This window comes from Neovison vison, chromosome 6 (genome assembly GCF_020171115.1).
Source record: "Neovison vison isolate M4711 chromosome 6, ASM_NN_V1, whole genome shotgun sequence".
NCBI classification, from domain to species: domain Eukaryota; kingdom Metazoa; phylum Chordata; class Mammalia; order Carnivora; family Mustelidae; genus Neogale; species Neogale vison.
This window is the reverse complement of record NC_058096.1, coordinates 138,360,771-138,378,259: the sequence shown is the minus strand read 5'-3', so window position 1 is coordinate 138,378,259 and position 17,489 is coordinate 138,360,771. Positions and strand designations below refer to the sequence as shown.

Below are 17,489 nucleotides of genomic sequence, written 5' to 3'. Positions count from 1 at the left end.
CAAGGAGAAGAATGGCATTATAAATGAGACACACATACACACAGACCATGCCAGAATGCACTGCTAAAAACAGAACCCAGAGGGCACAAAGCCACCCAAAGAAAGTGCCCCACAAATATTCTTCTTGACAGCTCAGGTTTTTTGGTTTTTTTCTGTTTTATTTTGTTTTGTTTTTTTAAAGAGGACAGCATGACATCTGGGGAGTGACCCTGGCTGAGCAGATGAGCTGGGGGGACGGGGAACTAGACACCCAGGCTCTGCATGAAGGGCTGCAGGCCCGGCTCCTTTGGGAGCAATCCTCAGACGTCCAAGCAGAGACGGGGCTCAGCATCGCCAGTGCCAGCTCAGCAGGGACCAAGCACGGCAGGGGGCGGACGCTTACAGAGTAAGCATCCCTTAAAAATACGACCCTGTTTGTGTTTTTATAAAAAGTCCCACTGATGGCCAATGGACTATACTCCCCACAAAATGCATACGGCAGTCAACACTCAAGCCAAAAGCATGAGTCCCAGGTGCTGCAGTTACCAGCCTGGGGTGCACAGCAGCTGTGTGGCCCTGGGCTGCTTCTGTCCTCTGATTCGGGTCCCTTCACCCAAACCAGGGGCACCCGTGGCGGAGAGCTACCGCAGAACTGACAAGACGCAGTTCTCAGAAACAATTCACCCTTGATAACAAGTATGACAACAGCAGCAGACACTTGCAAAGGGCCTATCATTTCCAAGGTTGTAAGGGAAGAGACCTCCCCACCCACCCAGTGCCCCTGTCCTGGATGGTCCCCACCTTGGAAAAGCTTCCAGCTAATTTGGCTAAGAGAACAGGACAAAGGGAATTGCAGGATGACTGCCATGCTCAGGGCTCACAGGGGTACAGACCCCCTGGAGCCGTGGTGACAAACAGCTCTGAAGGTTCCCATGAGCCCTGCTGCACAACACTCAAGGCCAGGGAAGGATGGGGGAGGTCCCTGGTGACAAGCTGGAGGGGATTTCAGAACGGGATCTGTGTGTAGCTTTGGTTGCCACAGTGAGGACTTCTAAGTGTCTGTAAGTATGGGGGGTGGGGCAAAGAGGTCATAGCGGGCTTGGGATGCAGGCAGCTACAGAGAGAAACAGAAACCTCCCTCCTGAGGCTCTGTGGGCTGGAGGAGTAGAGTGGGCTTGAAATAAAAAGAACGGTCCAGACAGAGCCTCCTCAGAAGACCTGACAGCTAACAGTGTGGACTGAGGAGTAGATGTTGGAAATACCAGGGTACCCAAACAGCATGGCACTGTTGGGGGAAAAAACCAGTGGGAAGGGGTCTGTGATGAACCATTTTCAGAAGTCATTGGTGCTGGGTGCCTGGGTGGCTCAGTGGGTTAAGACTCTGCCTTTAGCTCAGGTCATGATTTCAGAGTCCTGGGATCGAGCCCTGCATCGGGCTCTCTGCTCAGCAGGGAGCCTGCTTCTCTCTCTCTCTCTCTCTCTCTCTCTTTCTTGGCCTCTCTGCCTACTTGTGATCTTTCTCTGTCAAATAAACAAATAAAATCTTTAAAAAAAAAAAAAAAAGAAGAAGAAGAAGAAGAAAAAGCTTGGTGCTAACCAAGCTAGCCTCCCAAGTGCCTAACACCAGCCACCATAATGGCAGCAACTGGAGTACCACCAGAAGGCCTGTGCCCCAAAATGCCTCTCAATGGCCCAGTCTCACAGCCAAAAACGTAACATCACTTATTTGGGGCCGACCTGTTGGTAACTGCTGTGACATGCAGGTGACCGAGAAGTCTCAGTTTCTGCCTACACGCACCCAACTGGGTCCATGAGCGGAGAGAGGACAGCTTCAGGAGAAGGGAGGGGAGCGGATGGCTAGGCAGGTGACCTTGAGGGTCTCAGGGGGGAATCCAAAGAGTCCACCCCTCAGAGCAGCTGTGAGAATACTGGATGTTCAGTTGGGAAAAATACAGGAGAGGACATACATAGAAGTGGGATACAAAGATGCCTCTCAAAACATTGGGTTCCACCACTCCTGCTCGGTCCTATGTTTCAACCTTGTTCCACCAGTGGCTGAAAAGGACAACAGTGATTTCTGTGTCTCCCACATCATGCTACCCTTTTCCTGGAAGAGCTGATAAATAATAACATGACCCCAAGTCAACCTTGGTTCCAGAGCAGAAACAAGGGTCTAAGTTAGCACTGGTGCCATTACGGACAGATAATGTTTAAAGACAGGCACTTATTCAATATACACCTATAAGAACCTGCTGTGTTTGGCTGGTTCTAGGCATGGGGGTATACATATAGTGCTCATCATTTGTAGAGGTATGCACAGCCCTAGGATTCTCAACTGCCAACAGAATGCTAAGAAGAAACTGAGAAAAACAGAGTCCCTACAATACCGACAGCTCATCCACCTCTAGGCAAGTTTCATAATTTTTCTTTCCCACAATGATTTTTGGTTATTTCTATGCTGTGTAATATCCCTTTAACTTGAGGTAAGTTCCAAAAAACTACAAAGATATCATCATGATGTCTTCTTTGGATGCTTTTGGATACCCTTAAAGTATAGCATTACAAAATACTTTCAGGGTTTTAAAAAGTCTTAAATTGGGTCTTCTAGCAAACATTCCTATTTTGTGTCATTTATACATTCCTTTTAAAAACCTAACATACCTTGTACAAAGTTACAGCCACAAAGACCTGCGGAGCTATCAGTTCAAAAAGCAAAGGCACTGCTTTGTACCCCAAGAGGGCCCCATTTGGGGGACTCTTCAAGGAGACCAACAACCATGTATGCTTTGATCAATGTAAGTTATAATCAGTCAATCATAAGCGGCCCTCGGCCTCGCCAGAAGCACTTACCTCCTCAAGAAGCCGAGTGACAGCATCTATGTCATTATACGTCTTAGTCATCTGGCCAACTCTTTCAGCACATAAAACTGCAAGAAATAAAAGTGGCAATGAGCTACAGATGTCACAAACCAGCCAAACAAATAACCCATCTAATAAAGCGGCCTTTAAGTCGGGCACAAAGGGTCGCTGGTTTAGCCAGGTTCAACCCACGCTGCACTCGGCACCACCAGAATTCATTTCCCAGTTCCAGAGAAGAGCCTCGGGGGGCAGGGAGGGGGCGCTCAGAGGATGGGGTAACTTCCAATCCTGCAAGGTTCTGACTGTGCGTATGTGTCTGTGTGTGCCACACTGGTGCACACATATAGGGGTGGCACGGGGGACAAGACGTTGGATTAAAAAGGGGTCTGGATTCATGTAAACTCAGCAAACTGAAACGGGTCAGCAGCACAGCCACCAGTGTGTGAGGGATCAGAAAGCATCCCGAGGGTCTAGAGCTCACCAACCACAGAGAGCCAACCGCATGGACGGAGTAGGATCCTTCAGAAAGGGCTACTGGTATAATTATTATTATTTTTTTTTTTTTTGCTACTGGTATAATTATTAAATAACAACCTGAGGGGGCGCCTGGGTGGCTCAGTGGGTTAAGCCTCTTCCTTCAGCTCAGGTCATGATCCCAGGGTCCTAGGATAGAGCCCCACATGGGTCTCTCTGCTCAGCGGGGAGCCTGCTTCCCCCTCCCCCTGCCTGCCTCTCTGCCTACTTGTGATCTCTGCCTGTCAAATAAATAAATAAATAAATAAATAAATAATCTTGTGAATAAATAAATAACAACCTTACCTGATCATTTCATAATGGTGCAGCCCCTCCCCTCCCCTCTCCAAATAGCCTAAATTCTAAGGCAAGGCAACCAGTTTCCCTACCATGAAAACTAGGGTCGCCGATTCTTTTTAATCCACACCAAAAAGGCTAATACCATTCCCGCCACGGACCAATACACAGCTCGCAGACTGGTATTTCACCACGTATCTAATTGGCTGTGGTCATGAGAGGCTACGCAGGCCACCTGAGGGTGCGTGGGTCTTTGTTCTCCTTCTGTGGAGTAAAAAGTAGTGCCACAAAAGAACACTTTATTCTGCAGAAAAATCGCAGGGCGGTTTTATTTTAAATCCATGGTAAGGAATCGATTTGCAATTCCACAAACACCAAGAAGGGTGTCACAGGTTTTATTCTGTGGAGGAAGGAATGAACGTAAGTCCCTGTAGGACCCAAGTGAAAAATTATTTGAAACTTGCCACTTCTGCCGTTAATAGAGTCCCAGTAACTCCTTATAACTAAGACTCTACAAAATAATTCCTTCAGAGCCGAAGACTTGGTTCAGCTTTCACAATGAACCACGTCCAGTAACAGCCCAGGCAAGGCAGCTGGGAATCAAGTGGGTAACTAAGCCAACCTCCGTAGCACTGCTAACGGCAAGCTGCAAGAGGAATGCTATAGGTCTCTAAATATTTTATTAAATGCAAGTAAAGATCACCCTAGTGAATGAGCTCAGAGAAAGCGGATCCGTTGGAATGATTTTCTAGCTTAAGGAGATCTGAAATCTGGTTCCAAATCTGAAACCCCCTTCCAGCTCTCTCCTCCACCAGACACTTCTGTGGGACTGGAAGGAAGTACGCTGCCTCGGGCGCTTTCCTTCCCTGGCCTCCAGTGGGGGCTACCCTGCTAGCAAAAACCAGGGAGCTTCATGTAAGGGTTGGTTTAAACCAGAATTTAACTTGATGGAGGTGGAGGACAGCTCAAACTGCTCTAAATTGTTCATCAGCTCAGGGCAGGAGAAATCCTTAAGAGAAGATTCCTGTGCCCCCACAGGAGTTCGTTTTCACGGGAGGGGGGTGGGGGATACAACTGTGCTCTGTGGCAGCATTGCAGGAAAAGACGCAGGAGGCCCCCCAAGCCTGTCGGCCCCATGGACAAGCATAGGCACACCCAGCTCATTAACAAGAAACAGACCCCAGCAGTAACAAAACGCCTCTGTGTGAACCAGGTGTTGTGACCAGGGGGCCCTGCTTACTGCCTACCCCAGCCCTTAACTTAGAGAACCAAGTACTCTGCTAATGTGGAGAAAAAGAAAACCAGGCTAGACTTGAATCGGTCTCCATGTCACCCAAACAGGAGATAGCAGGATTCCAAGCTGCTTTTTTCCTCTGGGATTGTATTAATCAGAAATTACATTTCTATTTTTAGGCGAATTTTTTGAGTTAGTCATGTGTAGATAATCACATGCAGATGTATGAAATAATAGAGAGGTCCCTAACACCCTTTACCCAGTTTCTCGCAGATGGTAACTTTCTGTGAAATACCACAACCAGGGCACTGACACTGATACAATCCACGAAGCTGACTCGGATTTCCCCAGCTTAATTCTCACTCGTCTGAGTGTGCAAGCATGCCCCCACATGGGACTCGTAAGCTCTCAACAATCCTATTACTGTGTTGGTTGTGTATCCACCACCACAAAGATCCCTCGTGTTTCCTTTTCTAAAGCTAATTTTCAAAAAGCTTTAATGTGCTTTAACCATTGACCCAATAGTATGTATACACTTGGACCAGTGGGTTTTTTCCTAGCATGAACCATACATATTGTTGCCACACACACAGGAGGGCAGGTGTGACCTTTCATGTTCAGTTAGGGCTGCAGAGTGAGGGAGAGACCTTCCAAAAATCCCCAGGCCTTTGAGAGAGCCCAGCTTCGGAATTCAGAGGCATAAATGAAAAACCACTACTGACTCTGAGCTATTAAAGGATGTGTATTGTTATTCCAGTAATGCTTTGAAAAATACATATATATAATCTGGGGTGCCTGAGGGGTTCAGTGGGTTAAGCCTCTGCCTTCATTCAGGTCATGATCCCAGGGTCCTGAGATGGAGCCCCGCATCGGGCTCCCTGCTCAGCGGGAAGCCTGCTTCCCCCTCTCCCACTGCCCCTGCTTGTGTTCCCTCTCTTGCTGTGTCTCTCCCTGTTAAATAAATAAATATATACATATATATAATATATTATATATATAATCCTAATGAAGAGAAGATGTACTGATTTATAATAAAAACACAGGAAAAAATTAGAAGAGTCATAAAAATATTGACATTTAGATAGCATTACAAATTCTAAATTTTTTTTTTTTGTAGTGACCATGTACTGATGGGAGAAAAATGACTTAAAATATTTCTCAGAACGTATACAGTTGACTACAATATAGGGTCCTGGGATCCTCCCTGATGCAACTTCTTAGAGAAATCAGTAACAGCAGCAGCAGCAGACCTTTACTGAGCACATCTCCTATGGCCAGGCCATGTTCAATAGCCCTCTATATGGATGACTGATAAACATGGCAGGATGGGAACATACACTAACCCCATTTTAAAATGGGAAACTGCTGGGTGGCTCAGTGGGTTAAGCCTCTGCCTTCGGCTCAGGTCATGATCTCAGGGTCCTGGGATCAAGGCCCGCATCGGGCTCCCTGCTCAGAGGGGAGCCTGCTTCCTCCTCTCTCTCTGCCTGCCTCTCTGCCTGCTTGTGATCTCTGTCTGTCAAATAAATAAATAAAATATTTTTAAAAATAAAAAATAAAATGGGAAACTGAGGCCCAGAGAGGCTAAGTCAATCCTCTGATGTCATAAAGCTACCAAATGGTGATGTCAGTCTAAGAAGAGATGCCCAGCAGGGGTAGCAGTTAACATTCACGCAGTTTCTGCTAAGTCCGGGGGATATGATGTGCTTTTTCCTTAATCCTCACCGAAGCCTGCAGGGTGGGTGCTGTCACGGTGACCATTCCACAGATGAAAAAACTGAGATGTGAAGGACCCAATCAAGGTCATGGCTGCACAGCAGGACTGCAGGTCGGCCAGTCTGGCTTGCATCCTGAGCTAGGGAGCCATAGAGGACACAAGGGCGAGGCTGAAGCCAGCACACATCAACAATATTCAGGACCCAGAAACAGAGCAAGAAGCATCTCTGGTGTAGGGCAGAGATCCCCGGCGCCAGGGCTCTGATGCTTAGGTTTCCACAGGAGACTCTACCAAGGTCATGAGGCCCTGGACAAAGCCCTGTAATTTCTTGGGTTCCTCTTCCAAGAAATGAGGGGGCTGGTGTGAGAACAATGAAGTGGGCAAAGAACCAACAATGCCTTTAAACAGTAAGACAAGTATAGGCTGCACCTTCCAAGCACAGACTTCCTAGATATTCAATCTACAAGAGACCATGGTCCTGTTTCTCTCTCCATGGGAACGACATTCCAAAGGGAGGCTCCAGTTCTGACCAAAAAAGCGAGAGTACATCAATCCACTTCCACTCAAAGAATGTTGAAAAAACAAACAAACACTAAAGTAAAAGCACAGCCATAAACCTCCACAGTAACATGAACAAACTAGGGTCTAAGTCCTAGGAAGAGAAGTTTAACATGCCCACAGTAGCAAAGCTGATACACCATACACACAGCACCCCTCCCGCAGTATCAAACTAACATGTCTCAAACAGGCAGCAGACTCTGCGTTCACCAGGACGGGAGACCTCCCCCTCCCGAGGCACAGAGAAAACAGGCCGCCCACGTGCCCCTTCCGGGTAACGCTGGGCTGGGGCCCAGGGTGTGTGAGGTCCGGCAAGTCCGTTTAAGGAGGCTGGGCTTCCATGATGGGACAGCAGAAGCCACTCTCAAAGAAAAAGTGTCCACCTAAGAGCTGTATTTCAGAAAAAACTCTGGCTACAGTACAGAGAAGTGGGGGGGGGGGTAATCAAGGCTGTTGATTAATCCAAGGCAATCTTAAATGGCTGTTAAATGGAGAGAAATGGTCTCTCTTGCTCAGAGAGTTAAGAGACAGGATGGGATGGGAGTTAAATCAGAAAGACAGGATTTGGGCTTCTCACCAGAACAGAGGGGACACAGGCACTCCACTTCTTAGGCATACTGTCCCCCACAAAGACAGGTGCATGTGACAGAGTCAGAAGCACGATGGGGCAGCCCTAATGCAGTCACTGGCAAGGGGGGCAGCGGCTGAGGTCACTACGGGAATAACGTGCCAGGCAGAGAGCCACACAACCGCCTGTAGCAGGAGGCCCACAGCAGCAAGGAATGCCTTCCCAGGAGCTAAATCATGGTCTGCAATGAGAAAAGAACCCAGTGCCTATCCTTGGGTGGGCAGGTGAAATCAGTAAGCCAGACTGGAATGAGTGGCCCTGGGCAGGCAGAGCAGAGACAGCAAGGCCTGTACTAGGCTGTCAGCTAACTGGGGGAGGGAGGAGGGTGCAGCTCCTAGGGTGGGGGGTAGACAGTTCTGGCTGAAAATCAGCAATGCAAACTTCATGGAAATTAAACCATGCCCCAGACATTTTTGAGAATAAATGCTGGCAGCCGGTTTACAGTTCCCGTTCATAGACCTGAGATGCCAGCCAAGAAATTTCCAATATCTACAGAGAGTAGGCCCTGAAGAGAGACGAGTGCCTGTCTAATGAGGAGATGCTATCAGTGGGAAGCTCGAGGTGACCACCTGAGGCCCAAGAGAAACCCCCACAGGGAAGAAAACAAGGGGCCAGGATCAGCAGGGGTGGGGGATGGGGTGGGACTTCAGGGTCAGATGAGACACGCACCTGGGAAGGAGCCCCAGGGCAGCAGTGGGAGAAGTGGGCAGGGGTGGGGCAGGCCATGGAGTGGCCAGAGCAGGAGGTCAGACACAGAATTGCAAGCCTGACCAATGAGTGGAGGGCAAGAAGGTTCCAGCATATGACCATCTCTCCCGATGAACCCCTGCCTTCTCATCACATTAACAGACTCAACAAGGCCCCCTTGACAGTTTTGGCCTTATCAGGTTTCTCCAAGAAACTCTGGTTGGCAATCCTCACTGCTCACTGAGGTACTGCATCGTGGTGGAAAGAGTCTCCTCAAATTGTGCGAAAGAGTAGCTCTCATCACTTCTTAACCGAATTTTGGTAACATTTCTCCTGTCAGTTTTACACACCTTTGGAGCAAATAAATGAATGTTTTGCACATGTACAAATATATATGTGTATACAGACAAAAGTGCACATATATATGATTAAATTATAAGTGTGTGTGTGTGCCTGTGTGTGCGTGCAAGCGTGCGCGCGTGTGTGTGTGAGAGAGCATGTGTGTGTGTGCGCAAGCGCCAAGACCTCAGGCGACATCGCTCCCTTATAACACAAAGACCAAGTCACCAATATCTGTGAATGGAAAGAAGATATTCATGACTGCCCGTAATATTTGCATTTGGGGTTGTGTGGCTACGTGTTCTAGCTTATTCACAGATCCTTTAATTAATTAGAATATTGCTTTTCAACCTTAGAACCTGCTTCCAAGTCTCCTCCCTAATAAATTCTCCTCTTACCTTAAAATCTTTTAAAAAGTGAATTTTATTTTCTGTAATATTTATAAAAACCCTAAACATATTGAATAAGCTTTCAATATGCCCAGCTGAGATGGAAGCCGGCAGTTAGGTGTCAGGGAAGAGTCCACAAATCAATGGATTATCCCTCTCTCACTCTGACCAGTAACAGCAGGTGCCAGTTGAAATAGCATCCCTACAGTTGGCCCCATTCCTCCAGGAAGTAAATCTAGTAAGTACTTACTGTCTGTCCTGCTCCCAGGTAAGGCAAGGAGTGGAAGGTTCAGAACCTGAAAGCCACAGGCTAAAAAATTGCCCCTCACACCTGTGAAATTCTAAGTGAGTCACCACTGGGGCTAAGTTTCCAGGCATTACAAAACAAATGTCCTTTATTTAAAGCTTTGTCTAGATGCTTTTGAATTTGGTTAGGCTTGGTGCCACATGTGCCTCTTTCCTTCTGCAGGGACTGTCTCTCGTCCGCTTCTCCAGCTGGGGCCTTCCTGCTCCTCCCCGAGGCCCAGCAGGACAACAGTCCGCCCTTGTAAAGACTGCGGCTTTCCCAGTCAGCCTTCCCTTGGAAGACAGCAAGCAGACTCCCAGACTAGGCCAATCTGGCAAAGCACGTTGATGAGGGGGACATCTTTTGTTTTTGTTTTTGTTTTTTTTTTAGTTTATTTGGGAGAGAGCAAGCAGAGCATGCGAGAAAGAACATGAATAGAGCGGGGAAGAGAAAGAGAAGCAGGGTCCCTGCTGAGCAGAGAGCCTGATGTGGGGCTCGATGCAGGGACCCTGGGATCATGACCTGAGCCGAAGGCAGAGGCTTAATCTACTGAGCCACCCAAGTGCCCCAAAGGCAGGGGGACATCTTTAAATGGCAGCAGCCCCTGCGTGCCTTGGCCACACACAGTGCTGGTGGGTTAGACATCTGTGTTCCCATACTTTATGGCAGAGAAACTCGGGCTCTGAGAAGTCAGATGAATGGCCTAAGGTCACAGACTTGACAAATCCCTCAGGCCTCTGCACAAGAGAAAGAAAAACCTATGTCCACACAAAACTTGCACACAAATGTTTACAGCAGCATTACTCATGAGAGCCAGAGAGTGGAAACAGCCCAAATGACACTCTCCCAGTGAACAGATAAACAGAAAATGGTACATCTGCCCCCTGGCAAGTTACACAGTTGTAAAAAGGAATGGAGGTTTGGTATACACAGCAAGTGGAGGGACCTCAGCAGCCTGCGCTCACAAGCAGACCGACACAAAAGACCATACCTTTAGGAGGCCTTCCTATGAGGTATCCAGTACAGGCAAATGGGACGGAAAGCAGCTTAGCGGGGGCTGCAGCTGGGAGTGGGAATGGGACTAGCCAGGAACGGGCATGAGGGAGCTCACTCGGGGAGGGCATACACATGTTCTACAGCTGGACTAGCGTGATGGCTATACCCCTCTGAGAATTTTCTCAAAAGCATTACTGTCCATTTAAAGTAGCTGAGTTTTATGGTATGTAAGCTATACCTCAATATTTTAAGTTACCAAATAGGCAACCACATATACAGGAACTACGAAGACTCTGTTCCAACCAGTGCCCCGTTACGTGGTAGTGTAAAAGCCTTCTTTCACAGCCTCGAACCCTGACCGAGCCTTCCCCAGACCACACAGCAGTAGTCCCCCCAGTCCAAAACCCGCCGTGATCAAAAGCACACAAATGTACTCATCCACCCCCACAGAGATGATCTATGACTTTCACTTGGATACCTGTCACAAAAATGTGCTCAGGTGGTAGATCTGTAAGGAAACCAAGCGCCACCTCGGTCCAGTTATGGAAAAGAGGGACTCTGGACGCCCTTCCCCGGCGTCCACTCTCCTCCCAAGTTACAGCCTCGTCCCTGGCGCAGCTGTTGTGCTTCCCCTATCTTCAAATTCATTCAGACTTGGCCCAACAGCCCAAGTGGATTAACTACCATACCCATAAGACACACATTATTTGGCTTAAACAAACACACAAAATAAATATTTTGATGTAGCCCTTGAAGTGGATATAGGAATAGGGTGATGACCCACCAAAAGCAGCCACAGCCTAGGCCATAAAGAACGTAATTCTTTTTTTTTTAAGATTTTATTTATTTGATACAGAGAGAGAGTAGGCAGAGAGGCAGACAGAGAGAGAGAAAGAAGGAAGCAGGCTCCCTTTTGAGCAGAGAGCCCGGATGTGGGGCTCGATCCCAAGACCCTGGGATCATGACCTGAGCCAAAGGTAGAGGCTTTAACCCAATGAGCCACCCAGGCGCCCCAAGAATGCAATTCTTAAAAAACAAACAAACAAACAAACAAACAAAAACAGATTTTATTTATTTATTTCATAGAGAGAGCAGAGCAGGGGTAGTAGCAGGCAGAAAGAAAGGGAGAAGCAGGCTCCCCGCTAAGCAGGAACCCTGACTTGGGACTCCAAAATAGGGGAAGGGCTCCATTCCAGGACCCTGTGATCCTGATCCGAGCCGAAGGCACACACTTAATGACTCAGCCACCCAGCGCCCCAATGAATGTAATTCTTACAAATGGCCCACGTCCCCTCCCACCTGGGCTATGGACGTCACAGGAAGGCAGTGGAGCCTTCTGTGGGGACCAACACATAACTGATACTCAAAAAAAGGAAGATTTTGGCTCATGTCTAACCAATACCACAGGGAGGGATGAAAACATTAAAGCCTCAGGGTATATCTGGTCACCCCAAGATAAGCAAAGGTCCCAGAGTATCGCCTCCCCTTCTCTCCCACGTCCCTGGGGCTGGGGGTGGGGGAAAGAAGCCACTTGGAAAATGGCAGTCTCAAGTCCAATGGGACACAAAGGGATGAGGAAGGAAGCTGCTAAGAAAGAAGCAGCGTTCAAAGGAAAGGCATCAACTAATAAGCAGCCGTGGTTTCAGGCCAGAAGCAAATGGGTTGACCAAGGCCACTGCTCCTCTCGGTGCAAAGTGCTGGTCTGTCACCACAGCCCCAGGAGCTGGGCTCCGGGACGGTGTGGTGGCAGAGGCTGGCCCGCTACAACAGCAGTCTGTCCAGTCACCACCAGTGACTGCGTGTGCACTGTGGGTGGGGGAGGGGCAGCACTGCCAAGAGCTCAAACCAGACAATACAGTCTGGTTACATTTCACTGCTCATCACCACCACTCACTACAATGCCAGTGTGACTGTTTTACTGAGTCACTTTCCCTTCCAAGGTGGGCTGAGAGCAGAGCACGGCGGCAAACTCCTGAAGATACAGGGAAGGAGAAACAAAACACCTACTGAGTATCTACAACATGTCACCTGCTACCCTGGGCATCTCACAACAGACTGGACTATTTCACTTAAAACCCGGCACAGCTCCACGACATACAAATGATCCCTATTTAACACACCAGGCAGGGAGGGAGGCCACGTGGTTTGTCCACTGACATAAGCACGAACTCCTGGATGCCATAAACATCCACCCGACCCTCGGCTGGAACACTCAGTTGATCTCTGGTGTCCTTCCACCATCGGGATGTCTGATGACGGCTCACCAAGTGCTGGCACTCTGCCAAGTGCTGGACGGCTATCGCCTCAGCCTCGCCTTCTTCAGTGTTTACATTCATCCCAGGACAGAAGTATTACTGCTGTCCACCCTTTAGAGATGGAGAAACGCCCCCAGTTCACCGAGCTATCATGGGAGGGCCTGAATGCCTTGACACAAAGGCGAGCTTAACCACGGTCTGCTGAGTAAATGCATGAACCTCAAGCAGGTAAGGAACTTGCATAAATGAGCACGACAGAGAGGACCCAGCAGGAAGTGCCAGGAGAGGGGCTGCTGGAAGCTCAGATACAAGAAGACTGAGGATGGCAAGGGGTTGGGGACGTGGGCAGAGCAGCAAAGGACCCCAAAGGAACACAGGCCCTAGACGAGCCTTGTCCTCGACCCCCCCTGGATTAATGCTGGTCCCTGCACCCCAGTCAGAGGACCACCCCAAGCAACGGACATCGCTGGAGGCCTGCATGGGGTGGCCATGGATACCACTAACCAAACCCCAGGCTGGAGGCGAAGGTTATGAACACCAAGAGCAAACAGTGCTGAGCCAGTACTGATAAGCTGGGTCAGCTCCTTCCTCCTGCGTGACCTACAGCAGAGAGTCCTACACGGCTTGCTCACATGCTGCCGGCCAACCCGTGTCAACACAGACACCAGGGCGTGACCCTGATGGCGCCTGCTCTGGGGCAGACATCACAAACACCTCCCATCCAGCACCCTCCACGCAGCCAGCAATTTCCCTCTCAAACGGGAGGAATGTGCCTTTGGCGCTGCCTCTCAGCCTGTGCCTTTGAACCAGCTGGAGAATGGGCACAGCCCAGCAGGGTGCCACCATGCACAAAGTTCCCTGGCCGGAGGCTCTCCATTAAGCTCTTGCTAGGTTCTTACTGCCAACTGGTGTTTTCTCCAACTCTGCTTTTCCAGATGACCATTTCTGGTTAGTACTTCTGGTTAGTACTTCCGTCCTGGCCATCAGCGGGGTCCAGTCCTGCTGGACTTCACTCCAGCAGCACTTCACCAGAACCCCAGCACTTCTAGAACGTCACTCCAGCAGCACTGAGCCCTGCCCCCGCCTCCTGCCCACTCTCAGCCCGAGCAGAGGGGACTGCGGCAAACAAGCAGAGGCTTCCTTCAAGAACACCACGAAGCCCAAACCTGCTTTGGGTCAATGCTGTTTCTGCGCTCTTCAAGTCCTCAGTGGCCGGGAGACACAGAACCCAGCCCTGGTCCAGCAGGCACCAGGACTAAGGCTCCTCCGCAGCCCGTGGGCTCAGAAAACCAAAACCTGCTATGAGGGCACCAAGTAAACCCCAGAGAATTCCATATGCTCTTTTCCAATCCTGCCACCTGCCAGGGACGGGGTGAGAAACTCTGCAGTTGGGTAACAGCCTCAAGGATTGTCCAGATGAGAAAAAAAGTTACGAAATCAGGATTCCTTAGGCACTCCCTTGAGAAAGTGGCAGAAATCTGCCACACAGCAAACCACAAGGAAATGACCACAAAACTTCGCTCTTCACCAGTGTTTTCCTGGTGCCAGTGCCAGCACCCTGCTCGGCGCGGAGAGCGGGGCACAACCTAGAACTTCACTCCAGCAGCACTGAGGCCTGCCCCCACCCCGATCCCTGCCCACTCTCAGCCCAAGCAGAGGAGACTGTGGCAAACAAGCAGAGGCCTCCTTCAAGAATGCCACGAAGCCCAAACCTGCTTCGGGTCAATGCCGTTTCTGCACTGTTCAAGTCCTCAGTGGCCGGAAGACACAGAACCCAGACATCTCTCAGGAGGACGGCGAGCACCAAGCCGCCCCTCACAGCTGCCTGGTGTGAACAAGCTGCTTCTCTTGGGAGCACCCGCCCCATGGGTTAGAACCATTACATGAGGAGAGGCCAGGAAGGGCCTTCAACTCCATTAGCTTTACGCCTGGGTGTGGTGGAAGGCAGACCCCAGGCAGGATGACGGTGGGGAAACCCAGGTCTGGGACAACCCAGGTCAGGGACAACCCAGCTTAGCCTCCGTTGTGCTGACAGCAAATGGGAGGAGCATTTATTTCAAAGGCTGTTTTGAAGGTTAAAGGGTGACATTGGAAGGTGCCTATCACCCCCGCGAGGTGACCGAAGAGAATAAATGTGTCCCAGACCCACAGCTATCAGAGCAATCCAGCACTTCTTTTAGGTCAGTTTACAGGGAAGAAAAACCACCTAAACCAGCTCAGAATCCAGGGAACAGTCCTGTCCACATCCTGCACATAATTTCATTACCCAAGAGCACTTCTCTTCCACATACAGGATGTGCTTCCCATCTTGTTTTGCTTTCAAGACACAGGCAGTACGACATCGCTGGAGAAAAGCAAGAGCCTGTCCAGCAAGTGGCTTGCTCCAGGACACAGGAATGGCCCCAGAAACCAAACCTGTCAAACCAAACCGCCGTCTTCTGATCCATACCCCAGACTTCCTGCAGCCGGGAGCCAGTCTCATGAATTTCATTTTACAAAGAAAAGGAAGCACACTGGCAATAAAGTGTCTTTCTTTGGAGCTCACTGTCCTGAAATTATTGTGAACACTTCACCCCTCCAGGACACTTGAGCATTTTATTGGAGAAAGGAAGGCAATGGAATGGGAAGGAACAAAAGAGAATTTAAGTCTATGAGAGGGAAATTAGGTCTATGAGATGGCAAATACAGAGCAGTGGCCCCCCTTGAATGTGATCTTCAAGTAGGGGACCTGTGTTGGGGGATGCCAAAAAAAAGATGTGACCACCTTCAGGTGATCTGTGAGCCGGACCTGGGCACTCAGAGGCTCCCTGTCCCCTACCTATCCTTGGAATGTGGGTTCTGCTGGCCTTTCCTGCTCCCAGAGGCCATTCCAAGGTCAAAGACTTGAGATGGTAAGGTAGTGTTGAGAACACCTGCACGGTATACGTGACTAAACCCTGTTAAAGCTTCTCTATAAACTTCTAAGGTTTGGCAGGCAGGTGTGGGGACCCACTATCTTCCAGCTGCCCAAGGCAAGCCTCCTACGGAAGTTCTCCTTGCTTGTAAAACCTGCCACCTACCAATCTGGAGTGGCCTGCCTCCTCCTTCATCTCTAGCTACCCACGGGGAATGGGGGTGGGTTTCAGATTACACCCAGGAAGCTCTGGAAAGGGTTGCTAACCAACACCCATGATTATCTATGAAACGTGGCCCAGCACAGGACAATGTACTTCGGAATCAGCCAGAGGGCATGTTAAAACCCAGTCTGCCGGGCCCCACCCCAGGGTGTCTGGCTCAGCAAGTCCCCACATTCGGAGGCAGGGCCTGAGAATGTTCATTTCTAACACAACCCTGGGTGATGTGGATGCTACCGGGCGGGAACCCACTTTGAGAGCTGCTAGCACAATGGTTTAAGATTAGAGGGCCCCTGAGCCATTCTGCATAGGTTGAAATCACTTGCTAGCTCCACGACTCTGGACAAGGTCAAATAAGTTTCCTCTTATAAACCGGTGAAATGGAAATGGTAACAGCACTTCACCACATATGGTTGCTTTAAGGATTAAATGCACAGACCCATAGAAAGTACTTAGAAAGGTGCCCCGCCCAAGCAGTAAATACAAGACAAACACTGGGTCTCATCACCATCATCGGCTCAGAGTTTTTGCCTTAAGGTTAAAAATACAGATATAGGAAACATTTTCAATACAACGCTTTTTCTTCTCTTGCCTAGGCCATAAGACACTGCTCCAGAACCTGGTATAGTCTTTAATTTAGAATCGTATGGTTCAATGAGTGGTTTCTAAAATCATCCTGCTCTGCTTTACAGCGACTGCTCATCCCACACTTTCATCCACATGGGAAGCCTTGGAAGATCTTGTTAAAAAGTGGGTTGTGACTCTGTGGGTCTGGGGCCCAAGAATGTGCATTTCTAACCAGATCCCAGGTGATATGGGCACAGGGACTGCAGGCTACAGTCCCACAGCTGTAAGGGACAGAAGCTGATCCAGGTAAACCTACAAGAACACACGGATGCCTTTCTCCTGAGTATTTCAGGAACCTGACTCATGTGCAGTCCCCATCGGCCAGACACTTCTCCATCCACCTCCACTATGTCCTCTGTGAAAGGGCCAGGCAGGACACCTAGCCTTAGCACAGAGTCCCCCTGGCTCTCTCCTGGCTGCCCCCTTTCCCTGCTTTCTCCAAAGTAATGCTTTTAACTATCCAGCAGGGGAAATGTTAGTCTCTTCAGGACAGAAACCTCAAAAGAGAAACTTTTGCTATATGGCTGATTATAAATAATTTCTAAAGTAAGGTTTTGTTAAGACATGAAAAGAGATCATCACAGAGCAGAATTTTGAAAAGGTATTCACACTGATTTTACTCAAGACCTAAGGAACAGACATGCAGTCACCAATGAAATATCCAGCTGCACCATAAAAATCCCTTTCTCTGGGATCTCTCTGGGTTGTGGGTGAAAGTCAAAGAAGGCCAACTAGGAAACTCACACCAAGCCTTTGGGCCTATCCTTAATTTAACACTCTCCTGCTTGTCCAAAAGCAGCATCCCTCTGATAAAGCCTAAAGGTGGGTTCCCAAGGCGACTTCAACATCAGCCCTTGTACTTTTCTATTTGGAATAATCCTTAGGGGCACATGGGTGGCTCAGTGAGTTAAACATCCGACTCTTGATTTCAGCTCAAGCCTTGACCTCGGGGTTTTAAGTTCATACTCCACAGTGAGCTCCACGCTGGGCATGGAGACTTTAACCACTCTGG

General features: G+C 49.2%; 1 protein-coding gene across 14 annotated transcripts in view; it reads right to left on the bottom strand.

Moving 5' to 3' along the window:
- The window catches only part of TRAK1 (trafficking kinesin protein 1), a 118,610-nt gene that overhangs the window by 41,329 nt on the left and 59,792 nt on the right, over window positions 1-17,489 (bottom strand). For all 14 annotated transcript variants that reach the window (XR_006385060.1, XM_044252444.1, XM_044252438.1 and 11 more), the window contains one exon: window positions 2,830-2,906. Coding sequence is in view for 13 of the 14 variants with exons in the window: in XM_044252438.1 (XP_044108373.1) it covers window positions 2,830-2,906 (77 nt within the window). In the remaining variant the exon portion in view is untranslated. The remainder of the gene's footprint in view (window positions 1-2,829; window positions 2,907-17,489) is intronic.